This window comes from Herpailurus yagouaroundi, unplaced genomic scaffold, assembly GCF_014898765.1.
Source record: "Herpailurus yagouaroundi ecotype Mexico unplaced genomic scaffold, PumYag 28, whole genome shotgun sequence".
Lineage (NCBI taxonomy): Eukaryota > Metazoa > Chordata > Mammalia > Carnivora > Felidae > Herpailurus > Herpailurus yagouaroundi.
Genome location: NW_024412376.1, coordinates 43,204,626 through 43,224,267, shown reverse-complemented (window position 1 = coordinate 43,224,267; position 19,642 = coordinate 43,204,626). Strand labels below are relative to the sequence as shown.

The 19,642-nt window shown below is 45.9% G+C and overlaps 1 protein-coding gene across 2 annotated transcripts in view; it reads right to left on the bottom strand.

The window, feature by feature from the left end:
- Window positions 1–16,237: 16,237 nt before the first annotated feature.
- SLC10A7 (solute carrier family 10 member 7) overlaps window positions 16,238–19,642 on the bottom strand; it is a 252,728-nt gene continuing 249,323 nt past the window's right edge. For both annotated transcript variants that reach the window (XM_040472889.1, XM_040472896.1), the window contains one exon: window positions 16,238–18,756. In XM_040472889.1, the coding sequence (XP_040328823.1) occupies window positions 18,727–18,756 (30 nt within the window). In that variant the 3' untranslated portion in view covers window positions 16,238–18,726. The remainder of the gene's footprint in view (window positions 18,757–19,642) is intronic.

Below are 19,642 nucleotides of genomic sequence, written 5' to 3'. Positions count from 1 at the left end.
TGACAAAAAAAAAAAAAACCAAAACAAAACAAATGCAAAGTCTTTTTTTTTTTTTTTTTTTTCCCAACGTTTATTTATTTTTGGGACAGAGAGAGCGCATGAACGGACGAGGGGCAGAGAGAGAGGGAGACACAGAATCGGAAACAGGCTCCAGGCTCTGAGCCATCAGCCCAGAGCCCGACGCGGGGCTCGAACTCATGGACCGCGGGATCGTGACCTGGCTGAAGTCGGACGCTTAACCGACTGCGCCACCCAGGCGCCCCGCAAATGCAAAGTCTTAACATAATTTTTTTTGTTTTGTAGGAACAGCCACAGAATTGTTGGGCCAGCCACTTCTCAGAGAAGGGGGTTTGGGCTACATACACATTTAAGGGAAAATGGCAGAAAAACAATTGTTGACAACTCTATTTCAAACAAATGTTTTTACCTCTATTGTGTTGTGTTAATTCAATAATAGCAGATTGAGAGTAGGAGAGTAGGGGAGAGCCTCAACCTTTCTTACATTGAGAGGCTATTTCTGATATCTCTGATTTCTCACCTTGGATACAATATTTTCACTAAATCACAACCTAATGCTTAACGATAGCGTGGCTGAGCTGTCCCACTATTGAGGCTGTCTGGATTTTAATTTGCTGTGACAATGTTTGTTGCCTTTAAAAAAAATCCTAATTAACAACAACAACAAAAATGGGTCGACAAACCAGTAAATATTTAAATAAGTGTCGTGTTTTATTTGAAACGTTGTCTAGAGATGGCTGACACTTTATGAATAAATTGCAGATATACCCTCTCCCATTCTGGGACTTCCGGTGTTCATCAGTGATCCCAGACTCTCTGGAATACAGGCTCTGTGATTTGATTTCATTCTACCCCAGACTATCCCCTTCTTCTAAAAGTGGTGTGCAGCAAGGAATTTCTTTTATTCAAGTAAAATGAATTTGCGTCCCTTATTTTATTAAACTTGAGAACAGCCTCAGAAGAACTCTGCTCCTTTTGCAAGTGGAGGCTTTCAGGTGTTGCAAACCCAGGAACGGTCACCTCTGGTTTAGAGCATCAGGAGGGCCTTTATGATAAAAGGAAGTCTGAAGTTTAGTTTGTTATTCCATTTTTTACATGCAAAAGGAAAATGTGAATGTGTTGAGGCTCTGCTCTGTTGATAATTGAGTGAAGCTTCCAGGACAACTGAGCCCTGTCGAATGTTTTGTTTTGTTTTGTTTTTTGGTGGCTTTTTGCTTTTAAAACATAACTCAGTTGTGTTTTTTTTTTTTTAATGTTTATTTTTGAGAGAGAGAGAGACAGAGTGCCAGTGGGGAGGGGGAGAGAGAGACACACACACAGAATCCGAAGCAGGCTCCGGGCTCTGAGCTGTCAGCACAGAGCCTGACATGGGGCTCAAACCCATGAACCATGAGATCATGACCTGAGCCGAAATCAGACACTTAACCGACTGAGCCACCCAGGTGCCCCAAAACATAACTCAGTTTATGCCACACTGTCTCTGAGTTCTCTGGTGGCTTTCCACCTGTCTCCGAATAAAGTCTGAGCATCTGATTGGACTGACCAGGGGCTGTGAGACCTGGTCCCCTGCCCACCTTCTTCCTGACTCCCCACCTCCACTGTGCAGTCATGAGCGCTCCTTGAACACTGCACCACTTCATTCAGATCACTTGCTCTGGCTGTTCTTGTCTCAAATCCCATCCTCTCCGACCTCTCCTCAAGCCTTCAGAGCTTTGTTCCAATGTTGCCTTATCGGAGAAGCTCCTCCTGGCCATTGCAGTCTTTTCTCGCCCTCTATGCCCCTCTCTGCTTTACAATATTTATAGTACTTATCACTTCCTGAGTCTTATGTATTTATTTGTGTTATTTTCTGCCTCCACCCGACTAGGATGAGGCAGAGACTTTGTTTTACTCATTGATATTCCCCCAGCCCCTCGAGTTGTTCTTAGTACATCGTAAGTAATCAATAAAAATTTGCTAAATGAATGAATGGAAAGTTTCGGCTTTGTGTTGCTGCCCCCGGTTCTTAGTCTGGATTGAAGTTGAATATGCAGCACCTGGGGCAGTTCTAGGCAGGGTGTGTGGGCATCAGGAAATGCAGGTTCCTGTCTAGAGGTGAACTAGAGTTCTGTGGGCCACTGTCTCCAGGGCAGGGGATGTTCTGTGTCTCAGATCCAAGGCTCAGGGAAGTTCTTGGCACAGAGAGGCTGACAATAGACTTAACCTCCCAATCTGAGCTGGGGCAGAAGGAAAGCTGAATGGAGGCTTTCTAAGTCAGAAGCTCCCCGTGACCACACTTTCTTCAGTGTAGATACTCCGGCACATGGTTTCTAAGCCCCCATACTCTCAACATTTTGGGCTGGACAATCTTTTGTTGTGGGGCTGTCCTGTGCATTGTAGGATGCTGGGAAGCACATCTGGCCTCTACCCACTAATGAGAGTAGCTCCCTCCTCCCCAGTTGTGACAGCCAGAAGTGTCTCCAGACATTGCCCAATGTCCCCTGGAGGCCAAAACCAACTCCACTGGGGAACTGCTGGTCGAGTAACTAAGAGCTGCCATTGTAGGCCCCAGGATGAAGCAGGCTTTCCTAAATCGTTCCCATATTCGGGGATAGAGTGGGCAGTACTGACAGAACCATAGGGTTTAACCGTAGAAATGGCTTTGAAGGTCATCTGACTCAGTGGTTTTGACCTTTTAATTTCGCTTATTGGGTGGAACGATAAAAGTTGGATTCTCTGCTTAAAGTTTGAGGGTATCTGCCCTTCTTCCTTCCCTCCCCCTTTCTCCCTTTCAGCTCACCTTGAGGCACTGCCTCAGAAATTTCACCAACAAGCAAGGTTAAACATCGTTAAAAACACCTCCTTCTTACAGGTGAGGGGAAGAACAAGGCCGCTGAGAGCTCACAGTGGAACAACAGATTAGAGTCTCGGGCCGTCCACGGACTCCTTCCTTCCATCCTGATTTCCAACCCACTTTTCTTTCCAACACACTTGGCAGATCATTTGTTTTCTTGGAGCGTGTGGGGTGCTGTAAATGTTTCAATAGATCCAGAGAGAGCCTGGAATCAAGCAGAAAAATGCCTGGAATGATTAATCTGCATGTGCCATTAGACCCAGGACGATGGGACGTGGGGCCTGGCCACTCGTGGTGGGCTAGGCCGAGGCCTGACCTGCTGGGCTGGAATGGACAAGGCCCCAGCAGTGGGTGATGGGGAGAAGACAGACAAAGGGAAAAGGAACCACTGGGTCCACACAGCAAAGGTGCTGGCTGTCATTGTCCCACGACCCAGCTAGGAGCCACTGCTATAAGAGGCTTCTTTGGTGTGCAGCCAGCATCTTGAACTTACCGCTGCTCTTCCTCTGGACTCTGCATTTTCCTTCCTTCGAATGGCACCTCAGGAGAATCTTCATCCAGCAGCTGATGCTAGACAGCTTCTGCACAGGGTTTTGTTACTTGATAGAGGAGAGGGGCTGCCTGGGAATATATTCCGTCCGATATTAAAGAATGTATTTTCCTGATTTATAGTCAGGCCAGGCAGGGTTGTCTGAGAGGCAAGGAACCAATGGGAATGTCCATTTTGACTAATGATTAATTATTACATCTAAAGTGATGTTTTCCCATCAACTGATAGGCTGGAAAAATAGACTACAGCTTGCTAGGTTAGCGCCAAGGGTCACAGATGTTGCCTCTGCATTTTCAGATTATATTATCCATTACAGGCAGTACCTTCTCATTTAGAAACATAATTTGTTGTTCTCTCAGACCAAAAAAAAAGAAAAGAGAAGAAAAAAAAAGGCTGACATTTCACATGCAAGCCAAAGATTAGAATCACTGCACAGGACGGCATATGGAAGAACATTAGGATGTGGTGTCCCTGAATCAAGGACACAAGTTGGCTTGTGCGGAGAGAGATGTAGAAGGCAGTGACTTCTGATCTTTATTATGCAAATGGGCAGCCCTGAGAGCCAGGCTGTTTAACCTCATCAGGGGAAATGTCACTGATCATTTCAAGCTCCAAATGTAGCACAAGCATTAGTACTATTATGTTATTATTATTATTATTTGCAGGGCATTATGAAAGCCCGAGCCCTCTGATTAAGCAGAGCCCGTACTTGCCCAGACCCTCTGGGGTTGCAAATCAACTCCTCCAGGTATTAAAAAACAAACAAGCAAGTAAATCAGTTTTGTTCTCTTTAATGTTTGTGGATGGGACGCTTTGCAGATCGGGTGATGGCCAGGCTTGGGTGGAGATAGGGAGGATCCCAACGGCCGGCTTCCACCCCCGGATGCTTAATGACAGGCTGCCTCCTGTTTCCCGCAGGTCTCGTGCACCAGTGGCAGAGAGGTCAAGAAGAAGCTTAAATAAAGCATGGCACTGGGGCAGGAGAAGGGCTAGATCAGGGGGTGGATGTGGTGAGGAGGACTGGATCGAGAGAGAGACTCTGCAGAGATTAGAAAAGGAGGGGCCCTGATGGGGGCGGGGGAGAGACTCCTCTACCCCAGCTCAGGCACCACTGCTACCTTCCAGAGCCATAAAGAAAACTGAAGGCGACCGGATCTAAGAGGTGGAGACAAAAAGAGCTTGGAGTCAAGCAACAAAGAAAAGGAAGTGGAGGAGAAGAGAAAAAGCCGGCGGCAGTGATTAGTGGCCCAGGGCGACAGAAGGCAGAGGCTGAACCTCTCTGACCTCCAGGCGTCAGGACCTGAGCTGGCAAAGCTTCCAGAAGACATTCAGCAACAGACTTAACGGCGGTGGTGAAATTCTGGAGGAAACAAATAGGCGGTTGTGCGTTTTCCCTTTTCCTCCCACAGCCTGGTACCAGGGGAAAGGTCCAGCTTTAATAAGTCAATATTAATAAGTAACTTTAATAAGTAATAAGGAAGGAGCCTGGCTCATTGCATAATTGGAAAGACTAGAAGCTTCTCCACAGACCTTTAGAGTTCCTCTCATCTAGCCCCAGATCCTTTAGATATGAACTCTGCTATCAGGATCCCAGTCCAATTAAATCAGACTTCTTGGGAGTGGGCCCACGTCCATATGTATTAAAGCTTTCTAGGTGTTTCAAATGTGCTGCCCTGGCTGACAGCCGCTGCTTTAGGTTTTGATGAGTATAAATTCCGTAAAGGCAGGGATTCTTGTGTGTTTATTCTTGGCTACGTAACCTAGCATTTAGCACAACGCCTGGCACACAGCAGAACTTGAATATAGATTCCCTACATGAAAGGGTTGTGGGCGAAACAAGGCATTTCTGCAGCAGAAACAAGTCTGTATATAAGTAGGCCCTTCAAGGCATCTGTGGAAGGAGTTACCTCCCAGGCCGCCAAGAGCCACGCTCTCAGGATCATGTCTGTCCCTCACTGTGTGAGTAGACATGCAGCATGCTCCCACTTCTTCCGGAGAGTAAAGCAGGAGTTGTACCCATGGGACCAGCAATCATCTTTATAGAATAGCTCTGGGGAGGCAGCAGGGGCCCCCTTCCATGGGCGATGCTTCCTGAAGTCTTTCCCTTGTGTCCTGGAGGAAAGCCTCTTATCTGTTGTCCAGCCGTCTCTGGGGTTGGTCACCACCGAGTAGGAAGATGAGAGGTTGAACATAAAAAGGGAGGGCTCCTAAGTTGGAGACTTCATTGGAGCCCGAACTAATTCAGATTCATTAATTCAGATCACTTAGGCAAACATTGAGCACCTGCCATGTGGCAGGATCTGCATTGGAGGGGGCGGGCACAAGGGGAAGTCTGGTGTGGTCCCTGCCTCTAAGGAGTGGCCGATGGCAGGGTGGCAATATATTCTGATATCCAAGCTGGGCCCGAGACCCAACACCAAGCTGGAGGTTATTACATCCAGCCCCTGACCCCAATCCACCTCTTCCCTCTGTGTCAAGCTTAAGAAGTCCTTTTTCAAAGGGAATCTGCCCCTAATGGAAGCCTAATATGTAGATGGGATCAAAGCACAGCTACCCTGGGGGAAGAGAAGTCAGCTCTCCCATCTCCTTTGCTTGTCCCTCTGTCCCTCTTCCTCAAAATACTTCCCATAAGGCCTTGGGGCTGAGAACTCCGTCTGAACTTGAATGCTGTAAGAACCCTGTTTCCTAGATCGAGCAAGAGTCCTTCAGCCAGATGTTAGGAGACAAGGGAGAGTGGGCAGTGTCCTCTTAACCCACGTGAGACGGTGCCGTGTGCCCATATGAAACCTTTGAGCTGAGAGACACTGTGGGATTTCACGGTTCATCCCCATTTCCACCAAGCAACATGGCATACGCAAGAAAAAAAAGAAAATATTTGGGAGTCAGAAGGGCCTTAATTCAAACTCGACAGTGTGACTGATGGGCTCTACTCTGGAAAGTCCTCCCATGTCTCATAGCTCAGTTTCTACATCTACAAAATGGGGACTGCATGAATTACTTAGCAGATTTATTGTGAGGGATAGACCTTAGGGCTAATTTTGAAATCCTGTTGTTTGATTCCTACGAAGTTATCATTTCACCGTGGGACTCAACTTTTCAAAGGTACCGGAAGCATTTTCTTTATCTTTGTATTCTCGATCTCTGACACGGTAAATAGCTGGCACGTGATAGATGCTTCTCAGAGACGTCTGCCCGAAGACTTCATCCAGGTAGGGATATCCCCTCATTCATTGCACTCAAACCGTCATCACACTACCATCTGCGTGTAGGCTGATTGGGTTATTATCTTTCCCTCCAGCAGCTGAGGAGTAGTCAGCGGTCACGTCTGGTGGTATTTTCTTCCTGCTCCTGCTCGGGTTCCGGTCAGTGATGAATTTTGCACAAGTGGAGGGGGATCTAGTCACAGAGTCAGGAGACCTGTCCCTTCGGCTGTAGGATGAGAGGGACCGCATGAAGGCAAGCTGAGGAGGAACACTAGGTGTGGGCTTAGCTCTGAGTTGGTTTGTTGGGGGAGCATCTGATCAGCATCTCTTCAGGACAAAGGCCAGACTGTAGCACTGTCAAGAGCCGGCGAAACAACACATTCAGTGGGAGGTGTAATCAGTGTGCCATCTCAGTCCTTTGCTGCTCGCTCAACTCTTAGTTTCCTTCAAAGCCTCAACGTGATATTTCGTGTGTCATCTATCTCCACACTGGACCGTAATTCCCACGAGATCGGGGCCTTGTCTGTCTTGGTGGTCAGAGTCTCGAACATGCCTGGTACAGAGGTGGTGCTCGAAATATATTCGTGGAATGGAGAAATAAATGGATGGCAGCTGTTTTATTACTACTAGTAGAAGCAGTGGTTACGAGATGAATCGGAATCAAGCCAAGCAGATAAAAGTGAATCATCTTTGGAAAGCCAGGGTAAGAAGGGTCAGAAGCCATTTGAGTTGGCTTCTCGCCGAAGTTGGCCTGGGAACCTTTCTTTAGGACTGATGATTTCCTCAGGCCTCCACCAGGAGGCCCTTCATGCTAAACTGAGCAGAGTGAGTGAGGTTTTATGATTGGACAAGGGCTGCCCGGGAGCCTGTGCTGGGGCCCTCGCGGGGAGCGCGGTGGGGGTGCACCGTCTCCCTGGGCTCTGCACCATTCAGAGGCTCCAGACGGCTCGGGCTCTGAGCCAAGCCGCTCGGTTCCAGTGGGAAAGCTGACCTTGGCCAGGAAGAATCAGGAAGAGGCACAAATGACTCATTGTCCCACATCCTCCAAGGTAAAAACCCAGCAGTGTGTGTGGCCTTTGGTGCTGGACGTTATTGCAGCCTTGGCTTCCTCCACGGCCAAAATAAAAGCACTCAGCCAGCCAACAACACATGCGCAGCCCAGGAATACGACCAACGGATCTCTTTCGTTGTCCTGTTCCACATATTTCTCTGCACTTAGAGTTTCAAAATACTGGGCATATAACAGGATGGTCTCCACTTCCAAAAGTAGAGCACGATTTCCTTTCAGAGACTTCAGACAGCCTTCATTTCCAATCAAGGCCATGTGACATTTCATGGCCTTGTGGGAGAAATTTGATATGTTTGCAGGTCACGTGTGAAGGAGGTCTCGCTTGAATGTGCTTTATTTTTATTCAGGAGTTTGGGATCCAAGTCACTGATTTGTAAGACCTGCTCCTGCTACCAAATTTCCACTAGAGGGCACTCTTGGAAAATATTTATCGATATATTTTTTTATTGCTCTAAGAAACGCTGTTTTTTAAAAAGAAGAAGAAAAATCAGTCCGTCTAAATTTCAGACCCAGCCCTTTGCCTTCTCTTGGAACTATTCCTAATTCTCCCAGAAGTGCAGCCAGAGAGAGAAGTTGGGGAGAGGACAGACCGCTGCTTCCCTTCACCTGTCCTTTTGTCCACAGGGGATACAGCTGGCCAAGCCGCTAAGCCGGCCCACGGGCCAGCACCCAAATCCCCTGTGCTCCGCAGGGGGCCCATCCCAGCAGACCAGGAATCACCTTGGAAAGGGGCTGTGAGAGTCGAATTTCGGGGCCTCTGGTTGAGTTCAGCCTTTGCTGAGCTCCTGTCCGAGGAGTCTATCTGCTGCCCTGCCCTGCAAGCTAGCAGTGGCAGGAAATTCTCAGAAAAGTGCCAGGAAGGGTCAGGGGGCAGCTGGGTGGCCAACAATTAAAAATAGGGCTTCCGGGCAGGCAGCCATGGAGATCTCGCTCGATATGTAAATAAGTGTAAATAAGACCGAGTCTTGGTGATGGAAGGGTGCTGTGCATATTTTGTGCAGCCAGGGCTGTCCAGGGCAGTGATGAGTAGCTTTTTTCTTTTTTCCACACAGCCCATGTTAGAAAAGTAAAATTTTTTTCCCACCCAAAAAGAAACGGCTCCATTGAGTTCCACTGGTACAGGTGGGGGAGAGATTATTACAATTTTCTTACTCGAGGAGTAGAAAAATGACAATGGGTACATGAGAGTGGCTTTTAGCCACTAAAACCTCAATTCTGGGGCATATGTGATACCCATCTCTGACATTTGTGTCACCCTTTCAAGTTCAGGTCATTCACTTAAGTGAGTGACCTCATTTTATCCTGGAAACGGCTCTGTAAGGTGGGTATTCCCATCATCATCCCCATTTCAGAGAAATGTCCCCAGACTCGGGGAGGAGAAGTGTTTTGAAGAAGGACACACGCAGTGGTTGGAGCTGGGGTAGAAGTGGTTCACTTTCTTCCGTGTAACATTTCACTGAGCTCCTGCCATGCGCCTGGCTCAGTGCTAGCTCTGAATAGGATGTTGCTGCTTCCTTTCTCAAAGACAGGCTCTCTAAACGTCGAGGCGAGCCCTTGGCCTTCACTTGCAAATATTCCTCATTCTTCCAGAAGCACAGCTAGAGAAGGAGGCCAGAGAACACAAAAGCACCTGCTTCTTTTTGTGTACACGGGTGTCTCCCAGGGTGGAAAGAGCTTCGCACAGCTCGGGCTGGGTCAGCAGGGAGTGTCCTTCCCTGGGGTGTCTCATTTACTGGAAGATCAGGGCTGGTCCAGGTGCCCAAGACCACGGCTTGCTTCAGGCCCAGCCTGGCAGGCAGGTGTCCCTCCCGCTCCTTTTGGGGACCTTGGCCCCTCTGTGCACTCCCACATGTGAGCAGACAAGCGATCGTCAAAAGGCTTCTCCCTGTCCAGGGGTTTTGTGCTGCAGGCTTCTTGTTCCATTTCCTCTTTGTGGAGGGGAGCTGAAAGGCCACCTATGAAAGTGGTCCGGATGGCTCTGGGGAGAAGCAAGGAGGCTGTGACTCCTGAAGGGTTGCCCTGTGGCCTCAGGGCTGCAGCGGAGGAGAAAGTCGGAAAGGCAATGAGCAGGGGGGCTGTGGGGCAGTGGTGTTCCAAGCATGCTCTGCAGACCCAGCTTTCGCTGTACTCCATTCGATTTTTTTTCCGTGAGCACATATGACCTTATAATTAAAACCATGGGTGTGCGTGAACACACACGTGCACACAGCTTTAAAACCCAGCTTCTGTCCAGCTTGTCAGGGAAAGTAACGCCATATGCTGTAACAGTGACTGCACATATGGATACAGCCCTCACAGAAATTCAGATGCAGCAGGGAATCTATACTAAAACTGCTGGTATATGTGAACAGCAACAGATACAATAGGGGGTCATCTCTATTTGATAATAATACCAGTGTGTCCAACAGAGACTGGGAACAGAATGCACAATGCAAATTGGGTGTTTTAGGGCTTCTTTCTGTTTCAGAAATCTCTGAGGAGAGGAAAAGAAGGCTGAGAAGTGAGAAAGGCAGATGCCACGGTGGTCCTGAGCCCTGTGCTTTTCTCTGTGCTATCGTCTCTTTTCCCCAATTCAACTAAACAAGGGGTAAAGTCAAGCTTAGGTCTGGGGACCCCAGGCTCTGGTCCTAATAAGCAAGGCTGGAGGGACACAGCGGAAGAAGGGGAAGAGGGTTTCCCAGGGACAGAAATGTGGCTGTGGGTTCCCTGGTTCTTTGCTCTTAGAGACAGCTCAGAAGGTCCCTTCACACACGGTGGTCAGGTTGCCACAAGCCAGGTGAACTCTAGAGTAGTGGGACCCACTGCTTACACTCTGGAGGGTCAACAGAGGGGACCATGTGGTCTGCCTTATGCTGGCCAAATGAATCCCGGGCAGCAAACTTGCTGAGGATGCACCCAAAAAACGGAGTGGGCTCCTTCTGTTCATTGCCAGAGAGTCTTGGGAGGACTGGAGCTTCTTGGATGACCCAGGAGGGGTGTGACTCTGTGGATCTCCCGGAAAGAGTTAAAAAAGAAGAGCTCCTGTGACGGTGAAATTCTCCAGGGACGGCTCTGGAGTGGTATTGCACTGACGGGGTTCATGGCCATAGAGGGAAGGGGGCTTGCAAGTATGTAGCCAAGTCAGACCATGTTCTGCATTTGTCAGAGCCATCCAGGGGTGTGGTGTGAGTGCCTCCTACTTGGCTGTGGTGAGGAAAGCCCAGGCTGTGGGTATTTGGTAGACACCCTTCTGAAGGTTGGGCGGGGCCTGTTTATGCACAGGAAGGGAAGAAAGATTTTTCTAAGCTTGAAATGCCTTCAGACCAGTGGCTTCAATGTTTTCATGAGGGAAAAAGAGATGAAAATTAAATGTCCTGGAGGGAACTGTCTCCCACCACCCCTTATCTAGGCACTTTGGGGTGGAGCTGTGGTGCCAGCTTACCCTGTTCAGCAGACCCACACTTTCCACTGGACATACTCAGCAGCCCAGGGGTCCCAGCCCAGCCTGGCCCAGCTGAGCCAAGGAGAAAAATGCCCCTTTAGACAGTGTTCTGTTATGATTTGGTTGCTCATTTCTCGATGCTGCAGAATGAGATTTTCTCAGCTGTTCCATTACTTCAAACGACTTGTTAAACAATGTCTTCAGACAAAAAAACACAAGCAGATTAATAAAGTGCTCATGAAAGGGCTGAGACAAGGAGGCTGTCAGACCCACATGCAGAGAACACTGAAATGCAGGCTTGCCTGACCTCAGGGACCTGCCTGACACAAGGGTGGCTGTCGCCTGACTTCTACTCTGTCTCCACAGGGTTGAGAGCTGCTTAGTGCCAAGTGTGATGTGGACACTTGCCTGCTGGACGGAGACAGAAACTCATTTTCCATCTGTCAAGCAACCTGACACAGAGTTGGTAATGATTTTCTGTCAGCCGAGGCCTGGCTGGATTTGAACCAGTGACCCAGAGGTAAAAGGCCCTGATGTAGGGCTCCCTTTACAATAACTGGCCTGCCTGGCCTCGTTATGCCTGGCCCAGTGCTCTCTCTTGCATCTGCCCATGCACTCTCTTTAGCTAGTTGAGTTTTGGTTAGATCCTAACTTAGCATTTGGGGCTGAGTGGTTAATGTCTTGGGAGGGCAAGCAGGGATGCATGTGTGTCTTGGGAGAATGAGAAACAGAAGGCAGATGAAGGGCACAGAGGCAGAGGCTGTTTGATTAGCCCTGGGCCGAAAGCTACATGCTTCTCCCCGGCTGGGTGTCTCATTGTGACCTCAGGACCCTTGCACACATAGCGGCCAGACAGATGGCTCCCACAACAAATGGTGAAACAAGGAATGCACATCGGGAGAGATACTGAAATCTAGATATTCTGGCCTTGAAACTGTCATCATTATTTTTATTGATTGTTCTCAGGGAAAAAAAAAAAAGTCCTTTCAGAAGCATTTGTAGATTGGTTAATATAATGCTTTCCATTCACCGAATGATAATTGATTCACATGCCACTCTCCAAAAACAATGTTTCCTAATCTGAAGACATCTGTCCCCCAGAATCAAAAAAGCAAGCTGGAGGGCCTTACAAGTTAACTCATTATTCAACAAGCATTTATTGAGGTTCCTATCATCAGGCAAGCATTCTGCTGGTTATCAGGGTTACAGAGATAAACAAAACAAGGTCCCCATCGAAAAAATGAATTATTTAGAGGGAGAGAGAGATATGTGGGCAAGGGTAATTTGGCACAAACCTGACGAGTGGTAGCATAGCAAGTGAAGAGATTCAGTAGGCAACTGGTAACCGATCCTTGTGTCTCATGGTGGTGGGGGCTGTGGTGGAATCCTAAAAATGGGGAGTCATTAGTGCTGAGGTACCGGCCATGTCAGCAACCCGGGTGGAAATCCAGGGTTCCTAATCTGTAAAATGGGAACAATTAGATCAATGTCAGAACTGTCATAAAGATTAAATGGGGTAATCCATGTGAAGCATTTAGCAGAGCACTCAGCACATGATAGGTGATTGATAAGTGTCAGCAGAGAGTGCCCTGGATCGGAGAAAGGTACTCCTGGAGGGGAAAAAAAAAACCCCAACATTTAAAAAGGTATTTTAAGACAGTGGCAGTGGGATGAAGAAGGCGGAGATGAAGGAGAGGATTCGTAATAGAATTAATAGTCTGTAATAGAATTCAGACCTACCAGACTACTGAATACGAAAAGTGCAGGTAAAGGTGGAGGGGAAGTCTCCAGGCCTGGTTGCTGTGCCAACATAGGAGGCTGGCTTGGGGAGGACTTGAGTGTGGAGAAAGGAAGAGGTGGCTGGCCTTTGCTTCAGGGCATAGGGGGTTAGAGGTGCCTTGAGGACACCCAAGTGTGAACGTCCGAATGTTGTCAGACGTGCACTCAGGGCTACAGATCTGGGAGCTCTTGCTGGTTTACAGAAGGTGGCTGATGCTGTGACAGTGGCCCAAAAGTTCCCACTGGAAAAGGCAGGGTGGAAAGAAAAATCAGAGACCAGAATTCCTGGAAATGGTTAACCTCAAGGGGGTGAGCGCAAAGGGGGCACGTCAAAGGGACAGCCAGCCTTTCCAGGGCCACGGTGGCACCCAACCGAGTGGAAAGGGAACAATTCAGCCTGGATGCAGTGAGCTTAAGGAAAGGCCCTCTGAGAAAGCTTTGGCCACCGTGCCTGCTCTGGGAGCAGCTCCCAGTTCAGAACTCATCCCAGGCAGGCATTAGTCAATGCGAATCAATATGGAGGCAGTTCTGTCTGTCAACTGCTTTATCCGATGGTTCTTAGCCAGACTCAGGGTTTTTGGGGAAGTTGGGCAAAATTTCTCCTCGGAGTTCTTTGGAGAAGGCAGAAAAAGGCAAGACCTGGACGGCAGTGATGGGCAGGGAGGGCCTTTCAAGCCTTGCCAGAAGCCGGGGATTGCAGCAACCATGTTAAAATTCAGAATCAGGTACCCTCATTAACTGATGAAGTAAGACTCGTGCCCTGGTCACTTCCTGACTTGATTAGTGACATTTAATGGACTTTGTAATAGGTCTTTTGCATAATTAGAAGTCATGCAGAATCGAGCCCGACGCCTGACTCTACACGACCAGTGCGGTTTACCCAGGTCCCATCCGCTGTTGCGCAATAATAGCTGCCACTTACTGAGTTCCTGCCAAGTGGCAGGCACTGTGACAAGCTGTTTGCGGGGATTATCTCGTTCGATCCTAGCAACAAACCTAGGATGTCACACAATTCTCTTTGGCTTCATGAGCAGAGAGGTGAGCTGTACAAATGGTATTTTGCCCCATCGTCAACATGCCTGGGACTTCTCAGGTAGGGCTGTGGGGGCGGCGGCTGAGGGGGAGGGGCACCATCAGAATACACCGCACGTGAGATGCTAACGGCAGTGGGGCCCAGGGCAGGAAGTCGTGGGAAACATGAACTGGTGGAAAAGACACAGGATGAGTTTTGAGCACGTTGGCAAAACCAGCCCAGGGCACCACACCGACAGCACTGTGAACCTCTAGAGTCAGAGTCTAGAACTTCCAGCAGCGCACACAAATCGATACGGTTGCAAGGATTTCACATTTGGAACAGTGGGCAACGAGGGAATGATCAATGTCTATGGCTGTGGCCAGGATCGATCTCTTTGGTGTGTTGCCTTTTCCTATCAGCGGACTCTGAGGCCTGGTCTCCCAGAAACCCTGGACTTCCTTCCCATGGTCTGGAATTTCTGAGTTGTTGAAATCATGGGGGGGACCATCTATGACTCAGCGTGGTGCTGTGATTTCAGCAGTCTCATCTGCACCCATGTTCACAAGCACATGGGTGCTGATGGATCCTTAGTGATTGTCATTTACTTTTTTTTTAAATTTTTTTTTTTAATTTTTTTTTCAACGTTTATTTATTTTTGGGACAGAGAGAGACAGAGCATGAACGGGGGAGGGGCAGAGAGACAGGGAGACACAGAATCGGAAGCAGGCTCCAGGCTCTGAGCCATCAGCCCAGAGCCCGACGCGGGGCTCGAACTCACGGACCGCGAGATAGTGACCTGGCTGAAGTCGGAGGCTTAACCGACTGCGCCACCCAGGCGCCCCTAATTTTTAAAAAATGTTTATTTATTTTTGAGAGAGACAGACCATAAGCAGGGGAGGGCAGAGAGGGAGACACAGAATCCGAAGCAGCTCCAGGCTCTGAGCTGTCAGCACAGAGCCCGCTGTGGGGCTTGAAGTCACAGACTGTGAGATCATGACCTGAGCCAAAGTCGGACGCTCAACCGACTGAGCCACCCAGGGGCCCCGATGATGGTCATTTACCATTTAATGCAGTTTCTCATAATGGGCTCTGTAGACAAATTTTCCAGGGTGTATGAGAAACTTTTTTTCCCCTTTAAATGAGGTTATGTTTAACTCACATTTGAGAAACGGTCATATCTTGTAAATAAGATTAGCTGGCTTACTAGAGAGAATAAAGTCTTGTAAGACCTTTTTGTTTATGTCTATATACAAACCAATGATAGGATAATAATCATACTAATCTGTATCTAGTCTTTATAGTACGTTAACACTTCTATAAGGAACACTATTTTTTATGCATATAAAGTATTCACTAATTCAGATCGACCCAACCTGATTTAGCCTGAATTATTGAGGGCTTACTGTTCTGTCAAAGCATAGAAGATGAAAGTTGTTTGCTTATCACATCTGCAATGTCACCTTGGAGAGTTAATATTTACACAGCTATGAAGTAATGTATTTTCTGAGTAGCTTGATGTAGCTCCACAGTTTTATTCAGGATCGGAACAGCAATAAAAAAGTCAGTTTTTCCTGTAAATTAGTAATGATCTAAACGTAGGGACGAGCTCTCTCATAATTTTGAAGCTTCATGTCCTACCCATTAAGATAACAATTGAGAAAGTCAACATGTATATTCTAGACACTATTCTGAGCCAGGCACTGTGCTAGGCACTATAGAGAAACAGAAATGAAGGCCACACTGTAGGAGACAAATGAAAGTAATGATTAGACAACGCAAAGGTTTCAGAAGGCTTGAGGGACAGGTTCTAAGGGCATGTTACAGGGAGCAAGTCTAGCACTGGCTGGGGAGGCAGGAAAGCCTCATGGAGGGGGTGGCATTTACAACAGCCTGCCAGGGCAAAGAGGATTGCTAAGCCAAGAAGGCAGCCAAAGAAGAACAAAAAAATATGGAATTCTACACAAGGTAAGGCGCTCATAAAGACATACTGCGTTTGGAAAGGGCATTCCAACGTTTCATCTTTTCTATCCCTTGAGAAGATGACAAGGGGGCCTGAAATTCGAACTGCTTAAATTTGGTCCCTTCTCTTGGGTATGTTTGTCTTTCGATCCTCACTCCTGTTGCACAGAAAACAATGCTAACAAAAGAAGCGAGGGCTAATTTTGGATGTTAACATCATGCCGCGGTGGAGGTATTGATATGGGTACCTGGGAAGATTATGAAGCTTATGTGTATTTAACCACAAACGATGTAATAATACTGGAATGAATCAAGAGAAATGTAGAGAGACTTAGAAGGCCATAGGAGTGTATCTGAAATCAGGTTAAAAATAAGCCACAGGTTCTCTTGTGATTTTGGAAACATCTCTGTTTAATCATAGAATTATCTGCATCTTCCATTCATCATAAATAACCCACTTCATTAACTTCAGCAATCCTTTTGTAAAAATTTGGTATTTAGCATAAACAAACACTGAACATTAGCCAGAGGTGTGTTAAACAAAATAGGGAAGAATTTTTTAAAAATACAAAACTTAAAACCTAGAAAAGGACACATGAAAAGATTAACAGTATCACCCATTAAAAAAAATCAAATTTCATAACAACCGTTAAAAAAAAACAGGTGGAAAAATGAGTAAACATAAATACAATGTATTTCCTTCATAAACACATTTAGATAAAAGAATGGATAGCCTGACAGTGCATAACACAGAGCAAAATATTTTGAGATGAATAATTAAATCCCAATAAGCATGAATTAAAAATAAATTTTGATTTTATTTTTTATTCTTTATGGAAAAATATGCCACGGTATTTATGTAAAAAAAGAAATGGGCATAAACCTATCACTAAAGCCACCAAAATGCACTATGTAGAGATTATTTGAAAACAAAACATTTTTTAAAGCAAAAGATAAAATGTTATAGCATTTTCAGTTGAACCTTATCCCATTAATCACACCTACTATAGGTGTTAGATAATAGAGGTAGATAAGTTGGGCCAAAAAAAAAAATCAGTATTCTAATCTAGAGAGAAAGATTTTTGTAGCTCAGATGGACAGACAGACAATTCCATCTCCTCTGAAATTCAAAGAAGCTTGAGGGAACAAAACATGAAAATCTTCCTGTGCTCCATATGTAAGCATCAAAGGTATCGAGCAAAATTACTGTAGTTTTAGATATAGGGACATTCTTGGCAAATAGCCTGTTGAACAAGGATTTTTGCAGAGTCTGGCACTAGCCTTAAAATTTACAGTGAGGATAACTCTTGTGAAACTTACGAGGTTCAATAGTATTGAAATGGTCAGAAGTTACAGAGATGAGAGCTGGTCGGGACAATAATATAAATTTACAGTACTGATAAAGCCGGTAAGTTTCTATGGAATGATTTTTGTGTTGCTGACCAAATAACAACTAAACAGCTATTGAGGACAGAGTCAGCCTCTGTGAGACCCAGGATGCCAATACCGTCTATCAGATCAAGGAAGGACACGCAGAGAGGATGTGACAGAATGCTGTGCAGGAAGCAGAAGAAAATGTTCCCCTAATTGTATATATTACTTTCTTCTCTAGTTGGGTCCAGTAAAAGTTTGCTCAGCCACAGCAGAAGCAAACATGAACACTCTTTTGAAAGCTGATGCCCAATTGGGACATCATTTTATTTGGTATTTTGGTTGATGAATGTTTTTGCATTTTCTGTGCCCAGTTTTCTTTCCATATGTGTATATGTAACATTTGCTTGTATCCATGACCTTTATATTTTTATTTATTCATAAGAGCAATATGATTTAATTCTAAAAAATTGTTGCAAACGTTTGTCAAATCTGCCAGGGAAATTTTCGTCAATAACTTGTCTCAAGTGCCTTACGTGTGCTTAATTCAAGGATGTAACAGGCTGCTTCTGGCTAAAAGGGGCAATTTGTGCTCAGACATCTGTGTAACAAGAATAAACTCTGGTCTCAGTTGCGGAATGTGAATATAATCTACCATTAATTGTTGCTGTTCTCCAACTGACGGTAACATTTTTGTGTCTTACATTTGCTGTTACGACTTTGGGAGTGTGCTGGAAAACAGGTAAGAAAGAAATTATGGCAGAAAAAGGGAAAATATGTGAAATATAATTGTAAAAATCCTGAAAACTGAGTCCTGTAGTTTACCTCAAAACTTCCCTTACTTACAACTCAAACATCAGGCTCTTTCTTTGAAGCAGCTTATAATAAATTTAAGACATATAACACCGCCATCTCTTATAATGGGACTGAGGAGTTTCTGTGTGGAAACTATTTGAAGGAATGTCTAAAAAATGATGTCAAGAAATGCAGATAACTTATGCTTTTCAGCATCTATTCAATCTATGACCCCTGCTGAGTTGATAAGGAAGAGGCATGTCACAGTTGTAGAAAAAAAGAATCACACAGTAAATCAAAGTATTCATGAATAAGACTTTGGAAATTTTCACTGTCATCAGGAGGGCATCTTCCTGATGGGGTGACCTCATTTCAAACAGCACAGTAACTAGAACAGAGTTGTCTTGCACCAAAGGTGGTACAAGGAAAGCATGTTTGCTTTTTGTCATGGTGACAGTTTCCTGTGGTAGGAAAAATAAATAAATAAACCACTCCAAAATACAGTACCACCCCTGGCAGTAACCAACGAAGTAGGTTTTGGAAATAACGCTCCTGTCAAATACATTTTAAGGCACTTAAACTGTTATATCATATTTTTGTGTAGAAAAATAAAATATGCATCGAAGCAACATTCACAAGTACGTGTCTTCGAAACTGTTTGTATGTACAATCTTGTACATATATACATCGCTACACGAAGGGCGCCATCTTCATTAAACTGTTGGCCTCGTCAACTTCACTCCCTGTAAGAAAGGACAACGTGATGTTCAGAATTGGGCAGTATCTATGAACAAAATGAAAGCATCAATCAACAGCAGATAATTTATGCTACTAGAAGGAAGGGGCAGCTCACCCCGACAGCCTCACATAACCAGTGATCCAAACCTCCAGACACAAACAGACCCATCTGCCCACCTCACCGGCCGGCAGACTTTGTCATCTCCCCAGCCTGACCTGGCTACTCACACTGTCCCACCAAACATGGATGGTGGCCATGCGTCTCAATCACTATTATTTGTAAAGCAGAGGAGATGCTCATGGATATGATTGACAGTTTGTATTTATTTTGTGGTCAAATGGGATGGGTAAATATTCCAAGCCTTCTGGATTATTCTAAGGTAGCCGATACCTCTCTTGTTTGGAGGAGTTCCCGTGCAAAAGGGAAATGAACAGCGTTGTCCAATTTTGCCTCCCTTTTGGAAATGCTTCAGTTACTCTGCAGAATAAATCCCAGAGCTTTAAAACAATTTTCTGTTCACTACAACTACATGTTTTTGATAGAATATTAGGATTTTCAAATAATTGTCTTCATTCTTTGTCAAAATGTATGTGTATAGATTCTGACCAACAGCGCACATACACATCGATAAATATAAATGGAACTTTTCAAGAGGGATAAATAGTAAAAGAAATAAAAAGGTACTAAACCGCTCCTCTACCAACTCAGAGTGGGCAGATCAGAGCCCATAGTGGCACCCAGTACAGAATGGGAATGGCTAACGTTCTGGTAAATGACAGAATAAATGAAGGTGCTGGGTGGGCTAGCTTTTTCAAGTAGGATCCTGGGGACCTAGGGCGCTTCGTATAAAAGCGATGTTCTATTTTTGTCTGGGAGGTTCTTGTGGTATT